Source organism: Sphaeramia orbicularis, chromosome 18, assembly GCF_902148855.1.
Source record: "Sphaeramia orbicularis chromosome 18, fSphaOr1.1, whole genome shotgun sequence".
NCBI lineage: Eukaryota > Metazoa > Chordata > Actinopteri > Kurtiformes > Apogonidae > Sphaeramia > Sphaeramia orbicularis.
The window spans coordinates 8,674,527-8,702,173 of NC_043974.1; the positions used below are offsets into that span (position 1 = coordinate 8,674,527).

General features: G+C 38.6%; 1 protein-coding gene across 6 annotated transcripts; it reads right to left on the reverse strand.

Moving 5' to 3' along the window:
* Nucleotides 1-894: 894 nt before the first annotated feature.
* On the reverse strand, nucleotides 895-27,467 carry supt16h (SPT16 homolog, facilitates chromatin remodeling subunit). Of its 6 annotated transcripts, none has more exons than XM_030162236.1 (26): nucleotides 27,033-27,467; nucleotides 25,843-25,935; nucleotides 25,413-25,583; nucleotides 24,292-24,444; nucleotides 24,045-24,191; nucleotides 23,801-23,952; nucleotides 22,076-22,248; nucleotides 21,113-21,203; nucleotides 20,948-21,021; nucleotides 20,689-20,801; nucleotides 19,628-19,693; nucleotides 17,487-17,585; nucleotides 17,371-17,382; nucleotides 16,996-17,111; nucleotides 10,940-11,093; nucleotides 9,935-10,062; nucleotides 8,516-8,778; nucleotides 8,312-8,430; nucleotides 7,507-7,745; nucleotides 6,221-6,296; nucleotides 5,950-6,119; nucleotides 4,624-4,753; nucleotides 4,396-4,522; nucleotides 3,078-3,152; nucleotides 1,702-1,821; nucleotides 895-1,646 (listed from the first exon to the last, which is right to left on the reverse strand). In XM_030162236.1, the coding sequence occupies exons 1-25, from the start codon at nucleotides 27,096-27,098 to the stop codon at nucleotides 1,718-1,720; spliced, it is 3,111 nt and encodes a 1,036-aa protein (XP_030018096.1). In that variant the 5' UTR covers nucleotides 27,099-27,467; the 3' UTR covers nucleotides 895-1,646; nucleotides 1,702-1,717. The 6 variants fall into 6 exon arrangements, with proteins under 6 accessions (XP_030018096.1, XP_030018093.1, XP_030018094.1 ...); XM_030162233.1 differs by having other exon boundaries at nucleotides 895-1,656; XM_030162234.1 differs by having other exon boundaries at nucleotides 1,698-1,821.
* Nucleotides 27,468-27,647: the final 180 nt, after the last annotated feature.

The window sequence follows — 27,647 nt, forward strand, 5'->3', positions numbered from 1 at the left end:
ATGAAGAAGTTAAGCATCGCAACCAATGCAATTTTCCTCCACGTCTTTAACATAACCCCATAGAAAGAAATCCAGGGGAGTGATATCTGGTGAATGAGGTATCCAGGGAATTGGACTATCCCTTCCAAACCACCGGTCTGGAAATGTTTGATGTATTTCCAGATGCACTGATAGTTATATTGGACAGTGACAACACTTTACGAGAAGAAAACTAGGGCAAACATTAGCTTGAGCCCGTTTTACCGATTATATTTTTCAAACTAATTCAACCATGCAACTCTATAACAATTGTTTTATTATAAAAACTGAGGATGTTAATTGGTTTGACTCTTAATATTCTTATTGTTTGGGAAAAACTAGAGGAAATAAGAAAAAAAAAGTTTTACAAAAGCTAACTGAATGCCTTTACAAAACTACGATTATCCATAAGTCTTCCCTTTATTTTTCAAGAGTCCCCTCCCTTCTGAGTAGATATCTTGGTTGTTTTTTGTGTATGTTGAAACACTGACCCATCCTTTAGTTTCTATTTCTTTTCTATAACCTTAAAGCCCCTCGCATGTTAACATTAACATTGTATGATTTTCATTGTACAGGGAAACTGGTTTCTTCACTGTAGACATGACAATAAATGCTTTGAATCTTGAATTTCAGCTTTAGACTTCCATCCAGATTTCTACTCAACAGATCTTCTCCTGTTCCGTCAGCTGTTCTGTACTTAAGCAAAGACAACGGGAAATGAGAGGAAGGAGCTGAAATAAGACAGACACATCTAACTTCCTGTCAGGAGATGGAATTGATGCAAAGTTCTTACCTGCAAATACAAGCAGAAAAACACATACTGTAGAATAAATGAGCTTTAACCATTAGAATGAAAACAGACCACTGAAAACAAACTACAGGTTCTTTTAATTTTATTACAAAAACAAAAACAGGATTTTCTGAATCAACAGTTCAACAACATATCTACTCAGAATGAAAAAAAAAAAAAAAAAAAAAGGTGGGACAGAGGAGAGGACAAGTGAGGGAGATGCTGCGAGTGTGTGTGCGCCTGTGTATAAGTTTACAAACCCCGATAAAAAAAGAATCAGAAAGTGTGTGTGTCTGCTCCCCTTGGAAAAGGAAACAAATGCTCTACGACATTCTGAGAAACATTGGGGGAAACATGAGGAGGCAATGAGATGGGAGAGGCAGGCGGAGAGGAAAAACGACAAGAAAATCTCAGTTGTATATAAAACACTTGGCAGAAGATATGTCAAGTCTTTTGTTTATTATCCATTAGTTAAGAAACTTAGCTTTTTTTTTTTTTTAAACAGAAAATAAACACAATGCTTGCAATAAAAACCCATTTAGACACACATGCACACACACGCACAGACATGAAACCCTGATGATGTAGAGGGCGAAAAGAAAAGAGATGAGAAAGGAATGAAGAGGGGGGGAAGGCTAATGAAGTGTGTGTGGCTGTCTGGCTGGTACTTCCATGTGACTGACCCACACAAAAATAAAGGGCTCCTACATCTATGTACACCTTCTGTATCAGTGTGTGTGTGTCTCAAGTGTACAATTGGAAAGAGCCATTTGTGGGTAGAAGAGAGGGTTGGTTGGTTAGGTTTGGCAGTGTGTGTGTGTATGTGTGTGTGTGTGTGTGTGTGTGTGTGTGTGTATTTGTTTGTTTGTTTGTGTGTGTGTGTGTGTGTGGGGGGGGGGGGTGAAACGTCTAGGACCGCCGCTTCTTCTTTGAGTGGGGCTGTGGTGCCGATGACCGGCCCTTCCTTTTTCTGTTGGAGGTGTCCTCGTCCTCGTAGTGACTCTCTTTGTCCGCTAGAGGGCGACATGGACATGTGTCATTTAAACAGACAAATGAAAGCAGAGACCGGAGATTTGAGGCCTGTTTGCGTCACATTTTGGATTATTTGAGGTATCTGCAATTATTTTTAATAACTGTGAGTCATCTGGATGAAAAGAGCAGGATGAACCCACCAGAGGTCACATTTTATCACCATTTCTACTTTATTTTACACAGACTTATCCTTTGTTGTTTAGGTTAACCCTCAACCCACCCTTATTATCTTTCATATTGTTCACCTTTTGTACTATCACTTGCACTTTCTCGCACATTAATAATGATAGTGGTTGTAGATGCTTTTTTTATGTTCAGTTAATGATCTAATTGACTGAAAAAGTAACTTTTTCTGCAGTTTTTATATAACTATTGAATTTACCCTTATCTTTTATGAACATGACCAGTAAATTAAACAGGAAATTACCAGATTTTCACTGAATAATGCAAAATGCAAAGGGTAATGTTACAATAATTTGTGACAAATCATTTAGCAAAGGTTTGATGAAGAATAAAGACCATTTGGAAGTCACTACAAAAACTGTTCTAGATCTTTAAGGGTTAAAAACCTAAAAAAAATAAAAGAGTAAAAACAAATTGCTATTTTTTTTTTAATACAATACATAAATCATTTAGAGAAATTCATTGTTTGACGTTGCTTAATCAGACTAAAATTTCCTTTCTGTGACTGTTCTGACCACACCACAATTATGCACCAGTGTTAAATGCATAAAATCATGTTGGTAAAATTCACTCTTATACATTTACATATAAAAGACAATTAGTGGCAAAACAAAGACAACGATTACTTGAGGTTTCAAATGCAGGAAAGTGGAATCAGCAGTGTTGTGTTCGACATCAAGTTTAGCAAATAAAAAGTTAACTTCTGTAAACATCTAAAAGCAGCTGTTAACAGATTGTTTCCATTTCCATTCTATGAAGCTTGGTGGTCATGTAACTGCAGTGCACAATAGTAATATGAAATAAACCAGATTACCAGTTACACATGCACAGACATCTCCCTAAAACAGAGTATTAGGAAGAAATCTGTGTTCATCAAATTTCTCATGCTGTTACCTGATTAAGCATGTCACATTATGTTCTTTACAAGATCATTTGAATAATCCGGTAACTCCAGAAATGGTATAATGAACACATTTTTTAATATGCATGTAATCAGGCTCATTGTAAAACTGGTAATTGAAATATACTGTAAGTAAAATATAAGGACACCAACCTTTCCTGGCTTCTTCCTCCAGCTCGTCCCAGTCTTTCCCGCTCTCCTCCTCACTGCCCAGTGATGCGCTATAATCTGAACAGCACCACAAACAAAACAGGAGATTAGAGAATGTTTGACAGGCATTGTTACCCGACGTTAATGATGCGTTAACGAATCAGGACACGCTTGTAAGTTTGTGTCATGAAACAGGATTGGAAGATTTACAGCACTGGTTAAACGTTCCCCTTAGGTGGATTCATCAGTTATCTGTATCTGCAAGACACTGGACACTCATTTATTCAGTATCTAATAATGTGAACTATTAAAACAGTCATTTCAGATATGCATGTGTTAGAAGGATAAAGATGATATAGTCTGGTAAATTAACAAGAGGCATTTCCCTGCTGGCCACTATCATTATATCACCTTTTAGAAATACGATTAATGTATCCCAGCCTCATGTTCTATCAAGAATCAATAACAAGTTGAATTTGCGAGGTTGTCAGGTTCTGCCACTATGTTAGAGTCCAGTGGTCTTGATACAGGAGATTCATCTCCTAATAGAAGTGGGTGGTACTTTCACTAGAGGAGAACTCAACTAATTAAATCAAAGTCCATATACAAGTTCCAATCAGTGCTCAATAGTATCTATATTGATATCTGTAACTATTTCCATGTTATAAACCAGGGGTATTCAAATCCGGTCCTCGAGAGCCGGTACCCTGCATGTTTTAGATATTCCCCTCTTCCAGCACAACTGGTTCAATTCATGATCAGCTCATCATCAAGCTCTGCAGAAGCTTGATAACGATGTAATGGCCTCCAGATGTACAGGAAGAGGGACGTATCTAAAACATGCAGGATGTCAGCCCTTAAGAACCAGATTTGAATACCCCTGTTATAAACCATCAAAATATGGACCATGATAAGTAGAGGACAATTTTTAATACTGCAAAAATTTGTTAACAAAAAAAAAAAAAAAATGAAATTAATCCGACCAGTAGTTTAGTCAGAGAAAATGTTTGAAGAAATTGCTAACGAAAACAATGATGATGCCGGACACAGCGCCTTCACAGTACCTTATGCGCTATCGGCCGGTGAGAAAAAAATGCATGATGGGTCAACCTCTGGGAAACAAACCATACCACTGGGAACTGAATGCACTCAAAAGGTGTGACTATTTCAGCCTCCAGTGTGTATTTTCAGTATCATTGTGTGATAATTTTTATATATACAGTCTTTTTGCAATTTATTTGCTGCTTCACTGATTTTCATTATTCCTGTAACAGTGACAATAAAGACCTATTCTATTCTTAAATATGATGTTACATCTTACCTGAGTCTTCCGTCTCTGAACTGTAATCCTCATCACTGTCTTCCTCCTCCTCCTCTTCTTCATCTGCAGATGGATTGAAAGTTTCATCCTCCATCTCTGACTCTGAATCTTCCTCGGCACCACTTCCCTGAAATGAAAATGAGACAGTGAGGAACATGTACTGTATGCATGTAAAGGAAAAAAACCTCATGTGGTCCTTTTTACTTCGTCTTTCCTTTCTGTTCGTACCTCACTCTCTGGGTCCAAGAAAGACCAGCCGCCCTGTTCGAAGAATCCCTCTGGATCATCAACGATGGTCTTCATGATCTTGGTCCAGTTCAGAGACTGGACTCCTTCGGTGTACTTGATGTCACAAGAGCTGATGAAGGAAAACATTTTAGTGTGAATCAAAGCAGGCCATTAGGAAGCTCAGCCTAAAAGTTAGGTCGTTCACTCTTGATAAAAACTTGTGGGACTGATGGAGCAGATCACTGAGCCTGTTTACATGCACACCAATACACCGATCATTTCGGGAGATATCAGATTATTCAAGTGATAACTTGATCGGTTTTATCAGATAACAACAGTAATCTGATAATGAGAAATTGGATTAACACGCCTGGATTTCTCCCCAATACTCCGATATCTTCCTGCATGTATACAGGTTAATCTGATTTACTTCATTCTTGTATGTTTGTGCATGTGTAATAATTAAAATTGTAGAAAATGGAAATTACATAATCAAATGTAAGCAGAAGACAGTAAGAAGAAGTTTGAGTCTGCCATCACTACGTACATGCGAACTCCAAAAGAAATCCAGTAATGAAGTGGAGCATCTAAACCAGGGTTTTTCGATTATCGCATTTCTTAAGTGCATGTAAATGTGTCAGATGTGATTATTACAATTATCTGACTACTCCTACTTATCAGATTTTTATGATCTTGTAAAAAGGCTCACTATCATATCTTTTGGAACTGTCAGGTCATCAGAAACTTTTGACAGGAGATTCACGAACAACACTGAGCATGTTTACATGACCATAAAAATCCAATAAGTGGGAATAATCTGATAATTGTAATAATCAGATGTGACACGTTTACATGCACTTATGAAATGCAATAATCGAAAAACCCTGGTTTGGACGCTCCAGTCCATTATTAGATTTCTCTGAGTACGTATGTACGTAGTGATGGTAGACTCAAACTTCCTGTTATTGTCTTCCGCTCACGTTTGACGACATAACTACTGTTCTCTATGATTTTAATTGTGCTTACACATGCACAGACATAGAAGAATGAAATAAATCAGATTGACCTGTATACATACAGAAGTCATTTGAATGTATCATATATGTATGTATGTATTTTCATTTCTCATTTATTTACTCATTTCCCTTTTGAGGTGCCGCCTGGATAATAAGGCCCCTCCCATATTTTTGCCACACAAATGTTATCAAAATGTAAAAAAACACTGAGAAAGAATTTTGTAAATGCTTTGGCAAAAAATGATGCAAGTGTATTTATATTGTTTTTTCAAATAAAAATTAAGAAAAAAAAACAAAACTTGAGACTTACTTGAGCCACTCCTTGATTGGGTCGAGGGAGTTGACAGGCACGGCGTTGATCATGGTCACCTTCTTGCTGTAGTCCTTGTAGACGATGACCACGTCAAAGTTCTTCAGGTGGAACTGCACACGCTCAAAGTGGACCAACTCCACCTCGTCCAGTGTCACGACAAATGGCGGCTACACAGTGACAGAACAGATGACGAGTTAGACACCAGGTATGTTTTTTAACTCTGGGGGACAAAAAAAAAAGGTTCCAGTGTTCTGGGTTTTTCACTCACCCACTCAGTTACATTGACCAGAGAACTGGACGTGGGCTGTAGGAGGCAGGTACTCCTGTAGGGGGCGCCTTGGAATCTGGAAACACAATGACCAGTTAATAAATGTTTTCCAGCCCATTTTTGGTAATGTCTCATCTGTGACACTGTACACAAGTAAGTCCCTTTTGCAACATTTGCTTCAATAGAACTTAAGTTTAGGGTTCAACTTAATTAATTAAATCAGTTCTGAAATGCTAGGAAATTAGAACATAATTCATCATAGGCATCTGATGTTAGGGTAGTGCAAAGATCCCCAAACTTATTCAGCTTGTGACCCAAAAGAGAACTCTGGAGTATCCCAGGAGACAAACTTGGAAAAAAAATACCACAAACTGCCACAGATTTACTTTTTAACTGACTCATCGATAGTCTTTTTTTGTCTTATTGTGTGTGTGTTTTTGTTTTAATTCTAGTCTTTTCCAATATTTTTGTTTTCTTACATCTCTTCCATTATATCTATCCTGCTGCATTTACCATCTCATTTTACTTGCCATTTTTTTCATTTTCCAATACAACTGAGACCTCTCCTGTGAGATCAGCAGATAAACTCTCCAATAGAATACTTTCCTTTCTATTCATTCATTTTGTATGTTTTGTTGCATATTTGAAACAAACTGAACTGACTCATCATTATTACCATATTACCTTTTTTTTTTTTACCTCCGCCAGGAGGAGGTGCTTTGTGTGCGTGTTTGTTTGTTAGCAAGATAACTCAAAAAGTTATGGACAGATTTTCATGAAATTTTCAGGAAATGTTGATACTTGTACAAGGAAGAAATGATTACATTTTGGTGGTGATCGGGGGGGGGGGGGGGGGGGGGGCAGGCGATCTCCCTTGGCGCAGGTCTGTGCTCTCCGAGTGCTTTTCTTGTTTGCTTATGAATTCTAAAAAATTATTGGTTGAACACCAACAACAGATATGGTAGTCTACAATTTTGTATTCTCATGAATCTAAACTAATCTTTACCTACATCTACAAGTCAAATTTACTTGATCATCAATAGATTGGATTATCAATTTATCACACCTTCACAGTTAGATCAACAAACCTTTAATCATAATTTAACTAATCAATCCAATCTTTAGGGCTGACATGATGTGGCTTAGGGTCGTTTTTCTACATCATAATCAAGAGCAGCCTCTTAAAATATTCTCATCTGTAAACAAAGATCATGAACGTTACTCGGTCTTTACAGGTGGTGGCATCAATTCTGTGGAGCTCTGAAACAAAGCCAACGTGTACGTACCCCAGGTCTCTGAATGGCACCTCAAACTCCAGCTCCTCTTTAGTCAGCGTCTCCACCTTCTCGATGAAGTTCTTGAAGGCGGACTTGAGCTTGTGCCTCATCTCCCGCTCCATCTGCTCAGCGTACAAGTCGTCGCGGTCGTGCATGTGTTGGTGTTTGCCCAAGTCTGTGGTGATTTCTCCCACCTCCGTGTAGAACTGGACATCTGTGTGGCGCCTCTTACCGAACATGATGGCGTTCTGGAGAGTAGGGGGAAAAAAGCCCAAGTGAAAAAGTGAGCAGAACTGACTAATACCTCCACCTAGTCACACAATACTTCACCCCTCCTCCTTACTGATACCTTACCTACCCAAGGATTAGTTTTGAGTCTTAATTTTTTAAAATCTTTTTAAAAACCATTAAAAAAAAAAAATTGAGAGAAAGGTACCTATAAAGACCATGTGTGAAATTTGAAAAGAATTGGGTGACTGTCAGAAAAATTGGTTGGACCAATTGTCTAAGCTGAAATTTAAAGATTTCAAAAAATCCCCAAATTGAAATTCAGCCATCCAACTGTGCACTACACCTCTTATAAAGATATAAAGAACACACGTGTCCAATTTGAGAAGAATTGGGTGAATAGTGTCCCAAAGGGACAAAATTCCTGGCACATCTATATACCATTGCCCTCTGGGGTGGGGGTTGGGGGGGTATAAAAAAAATGTGTGGCTTACTTAGTCCTGGAATATTTACAAACAATTCTGATGATTCTTCAGATAAAAATTGTGTTTTCACTGTGCTTTCATTAATTTGTGTAGCCTGATACCTTGAGATGGAAGTGAAGTACAATAATCATCTCCCCGTCACACGGCTGGAAAATGGCGTGTTTGATGTTGTTGTAAAGAATGTCCACTTTATCACCGCGGACTGATGTGAACCGGAATCCTTAAAACAAATTAAGAAACAGCATTAATGTAACAGTACAAGAACACACGCTGATTGGCTTCACTGTTTGTCGTCTCTTCTTTACCATTAGTATGTGCCTCCAGTGAGCCCTGCATCCTCTTCTGTGCGATGTTGGGTCTGATGTAAAGGTCTTTGAGTTTGGGGTTGCTGCGGTTGAGGTTGATGACCAGCGAGTCTTGCTTGACAATGCCTTCCTTCTCCTTCTCTTCGGCCTCTCGTGTCTTGTAGCGCTTCTGCACTTCCTTGATGATGCGGAAGGCGTTCTGCAGGTTAGTGGAGGGCACCGATGTGTCACCGGGAGCCTTCAGGTTTGATGCCCGGTACGTACTAAGGGAAAGACACCCAAGTTAACCCTTTCATGACAGTTGTATTTCCGGCACTACATTTTGCACTTTACGGCATTCAAATGACTGAACTAATTTCTGAACCATTGGCACTATTCACAAAATCCAAATGGCATCGGAAAGCTGAGATTCTGTGCTTTCTGACATTATATAACACTTTACAGTAGAGGCCCACGTTGCCTGTAGGAGAAGGGTGGAGCAGAGAGTAGCAGACAAAAACAGGTGCAGCCAAACAGAGACATTTACTACTTGTAGCAGCATTTTAGCTGTTTTTGCAGTGAATTCTTGTAAATAATTGCATATACTGTAATAGCAATAGTGCTTTTTTTAAATGTTCTACTAGTATGTTTTGCTGTGTTTTTGTGGAGTTTAGCCGTTTTTTTCTTCACCTTTTTTCCACTGTTTTTGTCTGTATTTTCCAGTTTGTGTAGTTCATTGATAGTTGAATTTTAGCTGTAAATATTATATAAATGTATGAATACTTCTGTAAATCTATATGTAGAGAGCTAGCCATGGCAGAAAGACATGCACTGAATGTAAAGAAGCAGATCATGGATGTTTTCAGCTTATTCTCAGTGAAATGAAGAGCTCTGTTTACAAAGACTATCACATTGACTAAAAATGACCAGAAATAATAAAAAAATAAGAAGCCATCACATGAAAACAGAATGCTCTAGGCAAACAAAAATGCTTGAGCACATTAAATAGCTGAAAGTTTATTTTGTCTAATCTCATAAAATTTTGTTATGAACATTTAGAGTTGTTTGTCATAATAAATATGATTTTTTTTTAAAAAACTTTTATTTTTTGCTATAACACACCATTTTAAGTATTTATTACATATAATAATCCTAATTAATGGCCAGATATTGAAAGTTAAGTTCTTCCTGAAAAAAGATGCAAAAGAATTGGCAAAAAGGACATTTTCTGACACTTTTATCGCAAAAAACAAACAAACAAACAAAAAAAACCATTAAGAAATCTAGGCAGCCTGTTATAATGGTAGGTGTAAAAGGGTTCACAGTTAATTATAAAACCAGGAGTCAAGAGCAGGAAATAAGCACTACAGATCCTTCCTTAGACTTTACCATTTAATAAAGACCAACAAATGTTCATTGCTAGTACCAGTTCACACTTACATTTCTTTGACAAACGTAGCCTCAGGGTTCGGGAAGATGTTCCCCTCTTGCCGTCCCAGAGAGCTACCAGGGACGTAGAAGTTGATCCTCAGGTAGGTGTAGTCTCCCTCTACAGACATACTGATGTTCTACAATTGGGAAAAAGGAGAAAAGAAAAAAGTAAGAAAATTGTGTGTATTATGCCCATCTATGGCTACCAGCTACCTTCTGTTCCTTAAAGCTGTCACATACCAAGTATGTGACAAAACATAAAAGCTGACTGTTGAATCAGGGTTTTGCATCAAGTAGCACTTTGTATTATTTTGTATATACGTATAATGTGAATTACTGCTTTACAAACAGAACAATTATGAAGAAAGACAAGCCATACAACAAAAAATGACTTCAGGTCAAATCAAAAACTAAACAAAAGCAGTAAAAAATAAAACCACTATTAAACAAATATCAAAGAAAAGCATTTTTTCTTAATAGAGAAAGGTACAAACACTCATGTAAAAGATGCTCTTGTTAAAGAAATTTTTAATCTCATAACAGGCTATCCTGGTTAAATAAAAAAAAATATTCACAACTTCACTCTTTAATCCTATGTGTGCTCATGTAGGGCTGGCATTGAAACAATTCAATGAATCAAGGTTTGGCTTGTAGAAAATTCTGGGAAAAAAAAAAAAAAAAAAAAACACTGTAAATTCCATTCCTCTGGAGATTTTTCTAGCTCAACAAAAATTCTAATTGCACCTTGTTTGCGTCTTATAATATGCTAGCTGTGAATGCGTTTCTGGAGTCATATGTAGAATATAATTTTAAGAATTCATGAAAGCCACAAAAAATATAAAAAGAGCTGATACAAATTTGCCATTGTATGTTATTTATACACAAAACTACTGGACAAAACTTTATGACAAATAAACACTCACAATATGAAAAAGTACACTGACGTGGCAGATATTTGGCCCTGATTGTAAAAGACCTTTAGAGCACAGTTGGACTGGGACGACCTTATCGTACCTTGATGGTGGCGATATGGAACGGAGTGGCGATGCCGAACACGGGCATGACAACGGTCTCGTATTTCTTGTCGATGAAGATCTTCATGTCCCTGATGTCTTTTTCTCTGGGCATCTGAGAGACGTTCTTATAGGACACGTTCGATTTCCTGGCCCTGAGGGGAGAAGCGAGAACTCAATTAATGACATGAAACTTAATTAAAAGGTGACAGTCCTCAGGTTTATTACCTACTGTTCTCCATAGGGGTCATGTAAGAGATCTACAGCTTTAGAAAGAATAAAATCCTACTTAGAAGCTGTATCTGGGATGTTTATTCCATAGAGAGGGTCTGAATCCAGTCGTGGTGGTGTAGATATTTATCTTCTACAGTCATAATCACACATTAAAGCTGCAAGCAGCATTGGGCGGGACGTCACACCGGGCGTTCAGCCTCCCCCGCGATCCGCCTCCCATGACCGTCAACACCTCAGCTCCACTCACACCTCTCCGTCCCCATACCAGTTCCCACCCTTTAGTGTCTGTCCTCCTTACATCTGTACAGAACACCAGCGACCCTCTGCTGAAACCACCATCACCTTTAAATGAGACTTTTATTTTGGAAACCCTACTGTGTGTATGTGCATTTGTTTAGTATGTGAGGGAAAGAATCAGTTAGAAAAATGAATTGAAGTTGTATGAATAAGTGAGTATAAGAGTGATGATTTCTCACAGTTAAGGCTTTTATTTTGGAAAAACCCTATTGTGTGAGCATGTGTGTCTGTGAGAAAGAGTACTTTTGAATGAAGAAACATTGTACAAACAGTTGAGCGTTTGGTCATAAAAATGAAAAGAAGTTATGTAAAAGACAGTATGTATTACTTTTAATAAGGGTTTTATTTTGAAAAAAATGTACTGTGTTTACTTTGTAATGTGTGCAAAATGTCCAATATCCACAACAAAATACAGCAAAACATGTTTTAAAATGTGATGGAGGGAAGAAAAAAAAAGAAAAGCTATTTCCCTTCTTGGGGTTTGAACCCAGGACTCCTGCATAACAGAACACTGCTCTAACCACTGATCTATTATCAGACACCCACCAGATGGCAGCAGTGTCCTTTATATGGGGATATTGTCATTGTGAAAAGTGAAACTACACATACTCTTCCAAAAATCGCCATTATTCCATAACCGGAGGTCGTATCAGAAAAATTCTTTCACTTTTGGATTCTGCAGACTTGTGGGAATTTAATGAGATAAAACTTTTGTGTCAAAAGTCTAAAATGAATAAGCAGTAATTGCAGAAACGAAGAGTAACTTTCAAAGGCAGATTGCCAACTTCCTGTTGGAGTTAGCTCATAAGTGTCAGTGTATGATTTGTCGGGCTCAATCAGACCAACATTTTGGCATTTGTTTCATGTTTCTGTGACATTCCTACTGGCCGCTAGGGAAGATTTTGTGTGTTTTTTAGTACATAGGTGGCGCTACAGAGTCCATTTTGGCACCCAAGGGGTTAATTTTGATATGGTATGAAAGTGTTCAGCAGCAATGACATACATGGCAAATTTGGTGAGTTTTGGAGCATGTTAAGGGGGTCAAATGGCAGTCTAAAGTGGAAAAAGAATGAAAAGAAAAAAATTTGTTATAAATCAATAACCGTACATGCTATCTTAAAAAATTTTGCATGTGAGTATTGTGGTGAGTACCGTGAACGCGTAGATATGTCACATGTGGGGAAAAACTCCAAAGTGAAAAATGAGTTTCAAACATCGCAACTTTGCGGCCCTGTAAAAGAAAAACTAAGACAGGTCTGGAAAAAGTGTGAGATCAGTTTTTTGATGAGGGTTCACTCTATCTTTTGTGGCTATTTAGAAGTCAATACGACAAATGGTGTCATCGGAGTTAGTTTTAGAAATTTTATTTTGAAAGGCATATTGCGAACTTCCTGTTGGAGTTAGGTCACAAGTGTCAGTGCATGATTTGTAGCGCTTTATCCAACAAAAATTTTGGCACTGGTTTCATGTCTGTACAACATTCCTACTGGCCACTAGGGCAGTTGCCATTTTTTTCACATAGGTGGCGCGAGAGAGGCCATTTTGGCACCTATGGGGTTAATTTTTTCATTTTATCAAATTTTTTGCCAGGCCTGACATGTGTGCCAAATTTGGTGAGTTTTCGTGCATGTTCAGGGGGTCAAAATCCAGGTCAAAGTGGTGTGTGAATAATAATAATATAAAAACGAACGAATAACAATAGGGCCTTGCTTGCAGGCAAGGCCTCTCACTGTGTGAGAGGGCCTTACCTTTCGGCTCGGTCCAGGGCTCAAAATTAACTTTTTGACCTAGGAGCACTGTGCTCCTAACCCTAAAAAGTTAGGAGCACAGGCTAAAATCTAGGCGCATCACTATTATATAAAAAATTTGGAGAACAAGCAAAACTCTTGGCCATACCAAGTAATATTCCTATTAGGGCTGCACCATTTTGGCAAAAAAAAAAAATCCCGATTTTTTTTCCTCTAAAAACTCGATTTTCGATTTTGATTTTTGGGTAAAACTACAAAAGACAACAGAAGTCAGAATGTCGTTTTCGTGAGCAGCCCACAATGCAAGGCACTGCTCTGACCTCAAATCTGTGATGGTATCACGTGATGAACCCCCAGAAGTTTATTTTTTCTTAATTAAATCTTTATTGAATGAAGTAGAGTATACAAACAATGTATGCAACAAGAAAATAACATAAGTTTGCCAGGGGGAATACACTATAATACAATGTCCAAATCAGAGCAAATACTTATGTTTTTTTATAGCCTTTTTGTTTCCAGATTTATCGAACAGCTTTAAATAAAGTTCAACATCTTTCAAAAAATAAATATATTTGTTTTTGTGTTACAGAACTTACATTTGTGAATGAAAAATTTAGCAAGTAAGAGGACTAAATTAATTATTTAAATTGTTTTTATATATATATGTGTGTGTGTGTGTGTTGTTGTTTTTTTTTAAATTGTATTTATTTATTTTTTTCCTGGGTATCTGGGCCCACAGAAGTGATACCAATGTAAGTCAGTGACAGGCATCAGGCGTGCGTGCGTGGACCAGGTTAATATAAGTGATCCACATGCGGTTCTGTTTAAACTGGGGGATCCGTGCGTGGAATAGACCGACCCAGGACACACTGGAGGGATTCTATCCTGGAGCGGGTGGATGTGTGTGGGCACAGGGCTGTCTGGGCTCCTCTGCTGAGGCTGATGACCCCGAGACCCGGACCCGGATCGGAAGAAGACAGTACGGTACGGATCCGGGACAACGGAAGATGAGTGATCCGCATGCAGTTCTATTTCAGTTGCGGGATCCGTGCGTGAAGCCACGGCTTACATTGCTATAAGTACTGCGGGCTCATGAACACATTTAAAGTCCGGCCATTGCACGGAGTTCTGTGACAGACCGCTGTCACTGATAGGAGGAGGAGCCTACGGGAGCCCGCAAGCACACGGCCCGCAGGCACGAGAGAGATGAAATCGATTTTACGATTTCCCTTTTTTAAAAATCGTCCTAATTAAAAAATCCGATTTCGATTTAAAATTGATTAATCGTGCAGCCCTAATTCCTATATGTATTTAAGCAATGTTAACAACCAAGAATAAAGTATTTGAATAGAGTATGAAAGAAAAAGCTTACATTGAGTGCAAAACAATTGTCAATGTGTGGTATATACTTTCGTTGGTTCTTGGAGAAGAAAGACGAATCACACCATTATTTGCAACAACCAACTTTTTTATTTCATGGCCTAAAGGCCCTTAGTCACTGTGGTCTACACCACGCCTGAAGTCAGGTCTCCTTGACCTGGTGCCAGAGTGTAGGTACTTCCTGACCGCTGGCAGTGCATCGAAGTCATGCAGTGTTGGACCATCCGCAGAGATGCGCACGCAAGGGGGCGGGGACTAGATTTTCCGCTTCAGTCAGCGGGGCGTGGAGCTTGTTTATTTTCAGCTGACAAGTTACTTCTGCAGCCATTATTCTAGGCACACGTATTAATTTTCGCTCATTTTTGTATTGGCGCACCGTGCGATCGTAATCTCAAAAACAGTCGCACTACCGAAATTCTCAGGCGCATGCTACCGTAATTCAGTCGCAGTCACGAGCCCTGTCGGTCCCTAATAAAGAATCATAAAAAAGGCCCAATGTTCCCTGTATCACACCGGCATGTTCTATCAAGAATCAATAAGTTGAATTTGTGAGGTTGTCAGGTTCTGCCACTATGTTAGAGTCCTGTGGTCTTGACGCAGATGATTAATTTCCCAATAGAATTGGGTGGTACTTTCACTGGTGGGTAGGGCTGCACGATTAAACAATTTTAAATCAAAATCAGATTATCTAATTAGGACTATGTTTAAAAAAAAAAAAAAAAAAAAAAAAAAAAAAGGGGTAATCATCAAATCAAATTTTAGCTCTCTCATGTCTCCAGGCCGGGTGCCTTCGAGCTACCGTAGGCTCCTCCTCCTTACTGTGAGACCGGTCACCACATACCAGAACAAAAATGCCGTTTGCTAAGGAGAGCGAGATGTTCGTAGCTAAAAATAGCAAGAGCAAGTCGGTTTTGTTGAAGTGGTAAGACTTTGAAGTTTCTGATGAAGACTAAATCATTCCTCGCTGCAAACTCAACCAACTTATTTCAGCCCTGCAAACATCATCACACGCCAGAGTGGGCATAGTGTGTTGCATTGCGGGCTACACACAAAAACGACATGCCATCTAAAACGCCACCACCAGCCTGAATTGAAATAGAATTTTAGAGGGAAAAAAAAAAATGGGATTTTATTTTTGGCCAAAATCATGCAGCCCTACTGGAGGGTAACTCAACTAATTCAATGAAAGTCCATCTATGACTTCCTATAAGTGCTCAATAGTAAAATTGATAAAATTGTTAAAATTGATATCTGTAACTATTTCCATGTTATAAGCCATTAAACATGGACCATTACTAGCGCACTGACCCACGGGGAATATTAATACCAGTATCTATGGACTGAAGTTGGTAAATGCATTGTTAATGTTTTTAAACTTCATTTCCCGTCATGCAGCGTGGTACTGCACTTCTGGTCAACCAAGCAACATGATCATAAGGCTATTGTATTTAGCGCTGCACAACATATCATTTGAGCATCATCATTGTGATGTACGTGTGCGCAATAGTCACATCGCAGGTCCTGCAATGTAGGAGGCAAATGAATTCAATGTGTTCTCATCTAATTTCAAGAGTACCTGACCCACACTGTGCACAGCGATCCACCAATCATAATTGTTCTTAATCAGTTTGGAGTGAGTCGTTGGTAACAATATTGAAAAATGAGCAATGACCAAGAGAAAAATCACCGTAAATGGAGACTTGGTGCCAAAAAGAAAACCAACGTCAGTTATCTGGAATTATTTCAGCCACAATATTGAAAGACGTGTTCTGTGTGGATAGTGCCTTGCACCTGTTGCCACAATAAGAGGTAACACAACCACTTAGTTTGACCATTTACGTCAACAGCATACAGCTATTAGATACTCCTGAGTATTTTTTCAGGGTTAAAAAAAAAAAAAAAAAAAATCGCAATGTCAGTTGTTAACAATATCATGCAGCCCTAATTGTATTCCAAAATGACCAATATCTCCCAAAATATTGGTCCTGTCAACTTGCCAAGATATTTAATGTGGAGATGGGACTATTCCTCAACTGTAGGGACCAAATTGATCAATTGAAAACATCTTAATTTCTCAGAACTGTGCAGTTAAACACACACACACGCTCTGAGACCTCCCAGTATTATGATATAGATAAGTAAAGGCAAATTTGTAATATTTCAAAAATTCATCAAAAATTAAAATCTCAAAACTGTCAACAAACTTTGTAGAAATTGTCCCAAAGAAGCTACATAATTTTTTTTTTTTTTTAAATTAGTCCAACAAGTAGTTCCATCAGAGAAGATGTTTGAAGAAATTGCTTACGGAGACAATGCCGGACCCAGCACCTTCACAGTAACTCATGACCAATTGGCCAGTGGGATTTAAAAAAAAAACAAACAAAAAAAAAACACTCACTTCTGAATATGCTGCTCTCCTTTCTGCTCTGTCAGACGCCGCTTCGCTTCCTCATTCAGATGATTGGCCAGCTCCTTCTGATGAGCCCGCCTCTTCTCCTCGGCCGTCATCTCGTTCTGAAGACAACAAAAAGGTTTTATTGAGCCACACTGAAAAACCCAGTCTGATATGGTTTTGAAAATAAAAAATGGGAAAACACAACATACATGCAAAGTGCAAGCTTTGGATGGTCAGACCATACACACACAAAAAAGAATTCAGTCAAATTAAAAAAAGACAAAAACCTCTCTCTCATCAGCACGTGATTTTTTTTTTTTTTTACAACAGGACCAGTCGAGCCGATGACATTTTAGTAGAAAAACAATGAATACTTACCTTTCCAAGTAGCTGGTAGAGTACAAAAACATTCACACTCTTAGTTACCAACACTCCGTCAAGGTGCCAAAATAAAATACAACCGGTTACAACTTTTCCAACAAGCACGTACTCACCCTGGTTCTGTCTGCGAGGAGGGCAGCGCTGCGAGCTCCTTTACCCAGCAGCTCCTCCGCATCGTCACCATCTTCCTCGTCATCTTCCTCGTCATCATTCTAAGACAGAGAAACACAAGGAGTCAAACAAAAAGACAAAATGAGGCAATGTAACTAAACAAGTGTTCAAAAATAGTCCAACTTCACCCTAATTTACAGCTTTAAGTGCAGTTCAGATGCTTCAGTTGTAATGATGATATAAAGTATAAGGTTCAGTTATTTATTCTAAGAATTTCTGAATTATTTATTATGATGCATTTGTAGTTACAGTGATCCCTTGCCAATTCGCGCTTTAAGTTCCGTGGTTTTAGTTATTCGCGGATTTTTTGTAAGTGTTATTTTATATAAAAGTGTTAAAAGAGAGAGAGAGTGAGAGAGAAAATGTAGAAATGTCAGTTCACGCATGCCCATGTACGTGCGTTTGTGTTGATGCTCAAGACCAGAGAGAGAGAGAGAGAGAGAGAGAGAGAGAGAGAGAGAGAGAGAGAGAGAGAGAGAGAGAGAGAGAGAGAGAGAGAGAGAGAGAGAGAGAGAGAGAGAGAGAGAGAGAGAGAGAGAGAGAGAGAGAGAGAGAGAGAGAGAGAGAGAACTGATTCGTTTTTTGTGCGTATGAGAGGAAAAGAGAGCTGGGAGTAGATGTGCATGTGTTCATGTGTACGTATACGATGGATAAGCGTCACGAATGAAGAGAGGAGAGAGTACGTATCAGCTGTTTGTGTGTGTTTTGTTTACTTATTCATAAAATATATTTATTTATATGTAATTTCTTTTATGTAATTTATACATGTAGTACGTATTATCATTTGTATACATGTACATTAAATTTATGTATATATTTTTGTGCATGTACATGTACGACTGACATTCTTGTTATTAATCATTCTTTTCTTTCAGATGTTTTACAGTACGTACATGTATCCGATATATATATATATATATATATATATATATATATATATATATATATATATATATATATATATATATATGCATGTATACATGTACTAATCATTGTTTTCTTTTATATATATCTCATTTATTTCATAATTATTACATTTGCAGTACTTATATACTATTTATAGATACATACATACATACATACATACATGTACCTAGGTCTGGGATAGGCTCGGGGGGCTCCAGCTTCAGTTCGCGGATTTTCGATTTTTGCGGGGGGCGCCGGTCCCCATTAACCGCGAAAAATAAGGGATCACTGTATATTTCTTTAAAGGAGCAAGAAAAAAATACACAATTTACCTGTGGGATTAGTCAAGTTGTTTTTGGGTGTGTTAAAAATGTATTTAATGGGGAATTTTAGCATTGTAACCTTAACTTTAAAAATACCTAATAGAGACAGATCATTTAATAGGATGTCTTAGAAATTACGGGTATTGGCAGAAGTTGTTCTATATTATTAGGGTTCTAAAACGGGTACATGCATGTTAATTCTCCTGTCGGTGCCCTCGACCAAGGTGCTGATGAAAATCTGGAGTTGGTCCTCAAGTGGCTGCAATGACAGCTCAATGTAAAGTGTCCTAATGCTACGTACACTGTGTGTGTGTCAGGGTTCTTACACACTGTTCAAGGTCAAATTCAAGTACTTTTCAAGCATTTTTAAGGGTCATTTTTCTTCTTTTAACAAAGTTTTAGGTAGCTTTGGATATAACTGCAAGCACTTCATCTAAAATTCAAGCACTTTTCAGACCTGCAAAACACAGTATTGAAATTCAAGCATTTTAAAGGATTTCAAGTACCTGTATGAACCCTGGTGTGTGTGTGTGTGTTAGAATGGTTAAAATGCAGAGTATGAATTTCCGTATATGGATAATAAAAGCGAGTTAACCTTTAAACCCAAAAGAATGATTTTAAAAACAAAAATAGCTCAAAAAAAAGGGGAGCAGATTAAAGTTGACCAAAATGATGTCTAAAGTTCCGAAGCAGTAATAACACAAACAGTTCAGCGTATGCCACCTGTATGGAGTTACTACAACCATAAAACAAATTTTAACATGGGTCACAAAATATAAATGTTTCTGAAAAGTGTTTCCAAACTCAAGAGTTTTATATGGGTTAGATATAAAAAAAAAAGTAAAGAAATTTACCTTCAGGAAGATTCCCACATTTTTTATCTTCTTCTTCACTGGTGTGAGTATTGTGGCAGTTTCTTCCTGTTAGACAAACATTTGTGGTCATTATAGATTTACTAGTGAGTCAAACAGATTTCCAAGTTTGAGCTGCGCCTATTTTTCCTGTTGATACACTGTTTGTTCTCTAAAACAAGAAAAATGCCTAACACAGTTTCTCAAAGGATAAGGTGACATGTTAGGATGTCATGTTTAATGCACAGCTCATAAACATTTAGTTTACTAGTATAGAGGAGTAAATAAATCAGAACATATTCACATTTACAAAACTAGCCTCTTAAAACTACTCAAACCGATTAGTTATTTAACAGAGTTGGTGATGAATTTGGCTACTATCTATTGTTGTAGCTCTATTTTACTTTTTCTCTCCAACAAGTGAAACTGGACAGAAGGTACAATAACAAGGTTTAAATTAGACACAACAGGGACAGGATACAAGACTAACACAAAGCCTGCTTACATGACTATAAAAATCCAATAACTGGGAGTAATTAGATAATTGTAATAATCAGATGTGACGTGTTTCCGTGCACTTCCGAAATATGATAGTTGAAAACCCCTGGTTTAGACGCTCCAGTCCATCGGAGTACGTACGTACGTAAGTAGTGATGGTAGACTTAAGATTCATGTCATTGTCTTCCACTCACATTTGACTTTGTAACTACCGTTTCCAACAATTTTAATTGTGTGTACAGATGTGCAGACGTAAAAGAACGAAATAAATCAAATCAACCTGTATACATGCAGGAAGACATTGGAGTATTGGGGAGAAATCCAGGTGTGTTAATCCCGTTTGTCATAATCAGATTACCGCTGTCATCTGATGAAATATATAAGATTATCCTATTTACATGGTCACTTCAACAAACTGACAACTCCAGAAAGCGGATAATGATCAGAGTATTGGTCTGCATGTAAACAGGCTCATTGTAGATCAACTAGCTGAATTCATGTGCACATTTCCATTCACCTAATGGGTCAAGTTGCATTCAGTCGTATTCAGGTAAGCGGACTCTTACCTCATTGATCTGTACTGAGTCCCCGATGAACAGGGCATACTTCTTCTGCTCGTCCTTCTTGCCATCTTTGTTCAACAGATCGGAGAAACCCAGACTGATGCTGAGCACCATACCTGGCACACCCGCACACAGCTTTAGTTAGAGATGTGTCTTCATCATATTGAGTTAAAAGCAACATAAACAACTTTATCTCACAGTAAAGAAAGGTCCAGCATTACACTTCATGCTTTCATGCCAAATACAAACATGTCACTCTTACCTTTTTTCAGCTTGTACTGGTTTTTCGCGTTCAATACCAAGGAGCCTTCTCGGAACTCGATACCCATCGCAAATCTATCAAGTGTCAAGTGAAATCAGGACATAAGACCACTTGAGTGTACCAGACGGCAAAGAAAGGGAATAAACCGGCATTGGATAAACTTACCCAAGGTTCTTGGTCAGCTTCGAAACAAGGTCAGGCTTCTCTTTCTTGACGAACTCCAAGACAGAATTGTAGGCGTCGCTGATTATTACACCTGTGACAGTAAGAGTACAGTTAACCCTGATGTGTCCCTCAAGTTTACTACCCTCCGGTCGACCCTTGAGCCAAAAATGTACATGCAACATGTACAAGAAATCACTACAATGTTATCACAGATCAATATTTCTTTCCTCATTGAACAACAACATCCATTAACCTCTTAAACCACTTCAGCCCTACTCAAAAGTACCAAATGTTGAATAATTTTCAGGATTTTAACTCTTTACTTAATAGTATGAACACATGATGCCACTGTTATTTGTGGGGAAAAAAGCAGAGACATTGATTGCATTGCATCAGTAGTGTTATGTGGTGTCAAACTGACCCTATGGGGATGTTAAAAGAAAATCATATATGAATATTTTTCTGCATAAATCACTTCAGCTCTGCTCAAAACAACCAAAAATCTGTGGAAAAAAAAAATGTATATGATGTTATAGAAGATTTTTGCCTCGAGGATCCCCAGAGGGTGCAAAATGTGTATGTAGCTTATAATTGACCTTTGAGTCACTGACATGAGACTAAAAAAATATGTCTATGTCTAAAAAGAAGCCGAAACAGGAATTCATGCCATAAGCTACCACATAACTATCATAAATCACCAAATCAAAATAGAAAAATGACAAAAATGTAGAAAAATGAACTGAGGAGTCCCTATGGGTTAGAAACACCAATACGTTCAGCAGTGTTGCCTTTTATTTCAACAATACCGATCTCAGACAATTGTTCACAAATCTTCAAACGTAAATTAAACACATTGGGTTACACCTGAAAATGCTTATATATGAAAAATGTCAAAGGGGCTTTAAAAAAAAAAAAAAATCCTCAAGACGCTGTCATTACACAACCCATGGCCCCTGAACTCACCGTGTTTGAGCACTTTGAGCAGCTCCTCCTCCACCTGCAGCAGGAAGTTGTAGTTGTCCTGCATCTCCTGTGGGGGGTCTACCATGAGGGTGCGCACCAGGTTGGAGCAGTAGGACTTGTAGCGGATCCCCATGGCACACGTAATAGCACCAAAGTGCATGTGGTTCTTATCGCTGTGTGAGGGAAAAAAAAAAAAAAAAATAGTGCCAATTAACCAGATAGTTTCTCTCCAAAACAAACTTACAGCAAGATTTTTAACCTTGGCCTCATTTTGCTAAACCCACTTTTATTAGTCTTCAGCACATTTATTTGTGTATTTGGACCCTAATAGTTCAAAAACTTAGAATTTTAACCCTCCAGGTGCTGCAAAGCTATTTTTATATTCATTTTAGCAAAAATCAACTGCATTCAAATTCCTGCTTAATTTGTTACGTCTAACTAGTTATGTCACGACATTTGCACATATAAGGTCAAGACTGCATTTTACATCAATTATTTACATGTATGATAAGATTAGTGGATCAACAGGTATTAAACAGTTTATATCAACAGATTTTGGTCGACTGTGGATCTTTGGATCTTTATGGGTTTATGTCCATATGTTTTTTTACATTTATCAGGACAAACAGCCCTTAAAAGATGATAACAGTAGCATCTCTTAACTTTTAAGAGGTAGTCTCTCTTCATGAAGTGTCCAACAGCTCACAGGTGTTTTTATTATGGTTTAATGCACCGATAGTTAAAATTTTTCCATAAAAAAAGTCATGAACTCGAAGCCATTTTGTAAAATTAACATCGACTTCATGACTGAATCCATTTTACAAACCTGTTACAATCATACTTAAAGGTGTGGGAGACTTTGGGGACCAATTTTTCATCAAATCTGTAAAACCTCAGTCATAGCCCAAGTATAAAGAATCTGTAAGTCTTTCTGTGATTACTCACCTGAATCTCTTGCATCACGGTGAACAATTTCGAAGTGCCATCCACCATAAACAAACCATGTGTTTACAAACAGAGCCGGGAGGTACTTTGGGCATCTTCGGAATTTTGTCGCGACATGCATTGTGGGAAACGGAAGTTCGCACAGCCGCCTGGCAGCGGCAGTACAGCCATATGTTATTATATGGCTGCCACAAACACGACGCGGAAATGGCTGAAATGCGGAAACGGCTGGAGGAATATACATAGGGGGAAGGGAGCTCTTGCCGTTTCTGTGTTGTGTCTGTAGCAGCTGCCGCTGTCAGGTGGCTGTGCGACCCTGTTTCCCACAATGCATGTCACGACAAAATTCCGGACATGCCCGAGTTACCTACTGGCTCCGTTTGAAAACAAATGGTTGTTTATGGTGGATGGCACCCAGAAATTGTTCCCGCAGTTTTAAGGCCTCAAATTTACAATTATTGGATATTTACACTTTATTTATACACCCACAGAAAATGTTATGGTAGTTTTTATTCTATCTGATTTACCTTTTATACATTTTATTTTATAATTTATCCTTTTATCTTCCTCATGCTAAAAACACAGAGACCTAGGTAACTATATTTCATTCTATCATGTACCATTGATTGGATGACAATAAAGCTGAGTCGGATCTGTTAGAGAACGATAGCTACATGAGACGAGAGGAAGTGCCGTTATACCGAATATTGACACAGCTGTGAACATGGCATTTTTATAAGCGGCACTGAAAATAGTGAGCAGAACATCAAAAGAAAGTACCTGACAACGCTGAACTTGAGGCTGTAGTTTCCTCCACTCTGGATGATAGGAGGATAACACATCTCCACTGTGGAAGGGTCTGCACCGCCGAGGTACTTCTTCTCTTCGATGGCCTTCTCCACGGACTCGGCCAGTTTACTGTGACGCACTTTCTGTCGGGGCGAACGAGTAAACCACAAACCATAAGGTATGAATGCAATGTGTGGAAGTGGAACACGCTCCCTCTCGTCTCCTTTCTCCTCACCTCGTCTGCATCAACGATCTCCATAACCCGCTCCTTGAAGAACTTGGAGTAAACCTCGCTGGTGATGGCTGCTGCCTTCTTCATCAGGCTGAGCTCGCCGTCTTCTTTCACCGCCATCGTGTATGCCACCACAGCACTGATGTCCACCTGCAGGTTTAAAAGAGAAGGACTATTAAGAGCGGCACTGGCATCGAGTAGAACACCCATTTAAGCTTAGTAATCTTTGATATTTGGTCTGGTGTCTTACCTTCTCCAGTCCCTCTGCCGTGATCGTGTCATTCCAGCTCTTCATATACTCTCCGGGGAATTTGTCCTTGCTGAAAACTCCCACTGTTTTGCCTTCTTTGCTGCCTCTGATCGCCTCTATCATCTTGTCAAAGTTGGCCTTGTTGCTTTCATTCTGAGACGCAACACCAAAGCACATGTAATGTTATTCGTTTCATGAGGATTTTGAAGTGAAGATTGAAGGTGTCAGTATTACGCAGAAATAGAACAGAAAAAAAAGTTCACATATGTATACAAATGTATAACAAGATCAGCAGACAATCCCTCTGATTTGCTTTACTGTTTCAATCTTTAAAAGACTGCTTTCTTTGGGTCTATCATTAAAATTCTAAATTAATTTACATGTATTTTGTGTCAAATAGATGGTCAACTTTCAGCAAAAGCATGAGGCTGTGATAAAAAAAAACAAAAAACATAATTTCATATTATTCTGTTTTTCTTTAAATTCTCATGTCACAAACAACACTTCACTATCATTTTTACAGGGCTATTCATTATTTGGTGAACACTTTGCATTATTCCATGAGGCAAAAAAACATACATGAAGGAGAGTTATTGTGAAAAGAGGAGGAAAAATCTGAACAGCCAAGACAAAACAAGAAGCAGGCACAAATCAGAAAACTGTTGTTTGCAATTAATATTTTGTTACGTGCTTGATTGGCAAAAAGGTCAATATAAAATATTTGTTAAGTATAAATGCAGTAAGGAGAAGAGGTGTTCATGTGGGTACTATATATAATCTATTTATTCATTGGATTTACAGAAAATGTGCTATGTTAAGGTATGCACCATTATCTGGATATGAAATGACTTATATGAGGATAAGACTTTAGTCCTATCAAACAGCCCTAAGGTTGTGGGTGCAAATTCGATAGCTTTAACACACAGCTGTTCAAAGAAAGAAAATTCAAGTTTAATAGACTGAATAAACACCAAAAGAGGATGATTCAAATTGTGCTTCAACTACAGAAAACGTCCTCACTTCGACAACCTGATCCATCATAAACAAATCACACTCTCACATCTCCAAATAACACCCAGGAAAGTAAATACTATTCTGCCATCTCAGCTTCTGCACAATACCTTTTCTCTGGTGAGAAGGGTGATGGGTGGAACACCATTAGCATTCTCGTTGCCTTTAGTTGTTGCCACCTGTTTAAGGAAATCCACCTTCTTCTTGCTGGCAAGGAAGATGATCTTTGTGTCACAAAACACCATAATGGTGTCTGTCAACTCGTAGCCAAACAGCCAAGTCTGGTGAAAAATACAGAGTGAAAGCTCATTTAATTTATTCAAGAACCAGATCTTATGAAAAAGTCGTTTCTAGAATGAGTCAGATTATAGTTGGGACGTGCTCATCCGTTTACACAGATTTCCTCATGTAGCTTGTATTCCCCACGATCAAAGAAGACAATGGAGGATGCCTGTGTGTGGGATATCATATCATCCACTACTTGCATGTAAAGGCCGAGTGCCTTTAGTGTTTTGGTTAAGCACACGCGCGTGCATTTACCTGTATGGCCGTAGATTTGGCGTACACAATTTCTTCATCCACTCCGACAGACACCACGATGGCATCCACTTTACCAAATTCATCTTCCCCTTTCTGTAAAAAAAGAAAGACATGCAAGCACTATTTAATGCCACACAGTTTGGATCAAATTACCACACTATACCAAGGTGCCTCCAGTACATCCATAGTCATTCTTTGGGGAATTAAAGCAGACAAAGACACTTGGTATCAGTATCTGCTGTAATAACTCGGGAAGGAGAAAAAAAGTGGCTGGTTTTGTTTCTCAAAGTTGATGTGTAACAGCTGAAGTTTCATCAGCACCTGATGCTGCATTATCTTCAGTACATCAGATTACTGAAACTTTAACTAAGTTAGTTTTACACCTCTCAAGAATGTAGACCCACACTTAACACGGTTTGTACTGAACCAGAGTAAGTTCTGTGTTTCTGAACGGCAGTATGAACGTAAGCATCTAAACTAAGACCGAGTACCATGTTGCAACTTCTGAAAATTCTATACAGAAGAGTGCCACAAAAGAAACAAAGTGATTTAAAAGCCTTCGAATCCATTCATGAAATTTCCAGTGCCTGTAGCCACACTACACGTTATAGGATGCTGGTGTTAATTTGACGCTAATTAGCCAGCTAACATTAGCATATAGTGATTCGTACAAATCCAAACTGTAAAATAGCTTACTTAGCCAAATGTCAAGCACTTCTATATGGTAAAATACTTTCAATTACAGTTTTAACACTAGTTGCTAGTCAAATGAGCAGACACTGATTCTCAACACACTTGAAGAAGTGGCTAATAAGTTAGCTTGGTCGCTAAAAGCTAACATTAGCTAACGTGGTGAATGGGATGATAGTGTGCTAACATGAGGTAGCCAGCTTGGAGCACTTTGAAGTGAAACATACTCCACACACAAACGGTATGGGCAGATTTTCAGCGCAAATAAAGTCGCAATGACTTAGCGGAACGGTGCACACCAAGGCCCTTCATCCACGTTTGTAGGCGCTGGATGCGGGCAGTAAAACATCACTGCTCACGGCGACAAGTGTCAACTCGCTCGGTGGAAAAACGCGGCTAACTTAGCGGCTGGATCCTCTAGCAGACCACTTATTTCGCGTTACACCAAGCCGCAGCGGTTGTCCCTTTTCCTAAAGGTGGCTAAAATGGCCAAGTTTTACCTTCCAGTTGCTGTATAATCTCTTGATCCGGCGGTAGTACGCTTCCTTGTCCAGGTTTACCGCCATGGTGAGTCCTCTGAGCTCAACTCCAGCTCCCGGCTTCGCTTCTCAGCAGGCCGGATGATGATGATGATGATGATGATCAGTGTCAACTCACAACAACGCACTTTCTTTCCACGCCTGCTGGGATTCACACACCACTACGAGATGCTGCCGCTACTTCCCTGATAATTTCACTACTGAGGCCTCCCCACGGAAGACTCGGGCAAAACACCAGGATTACGCAGTAACGTTAGCATCAGTTACTCGATTAAAATTCGAAATGTATAAAATACAATAGCATTCCGTTTTATCGCCACGCACGTCACGGCTACGCTCACACCAATCTGTTATAATTAAGTCCTTTGCCCCCTCCTCTCCTCTCCTCTCCTTCCTCCTGTGCCTCTTTCTCCTCTCCCTCCCCCTCAGACTATTCACATAACAGGTTTTAGGATAAATCGCACCGCATTTAAATCAACGATACCACCCAATATGAATTTTCTGACGGGAGATAGTCACGAAAAACAGACTAATCAAATATGTAATATGTGTAAATATGCGCGAATAAGACCTTCC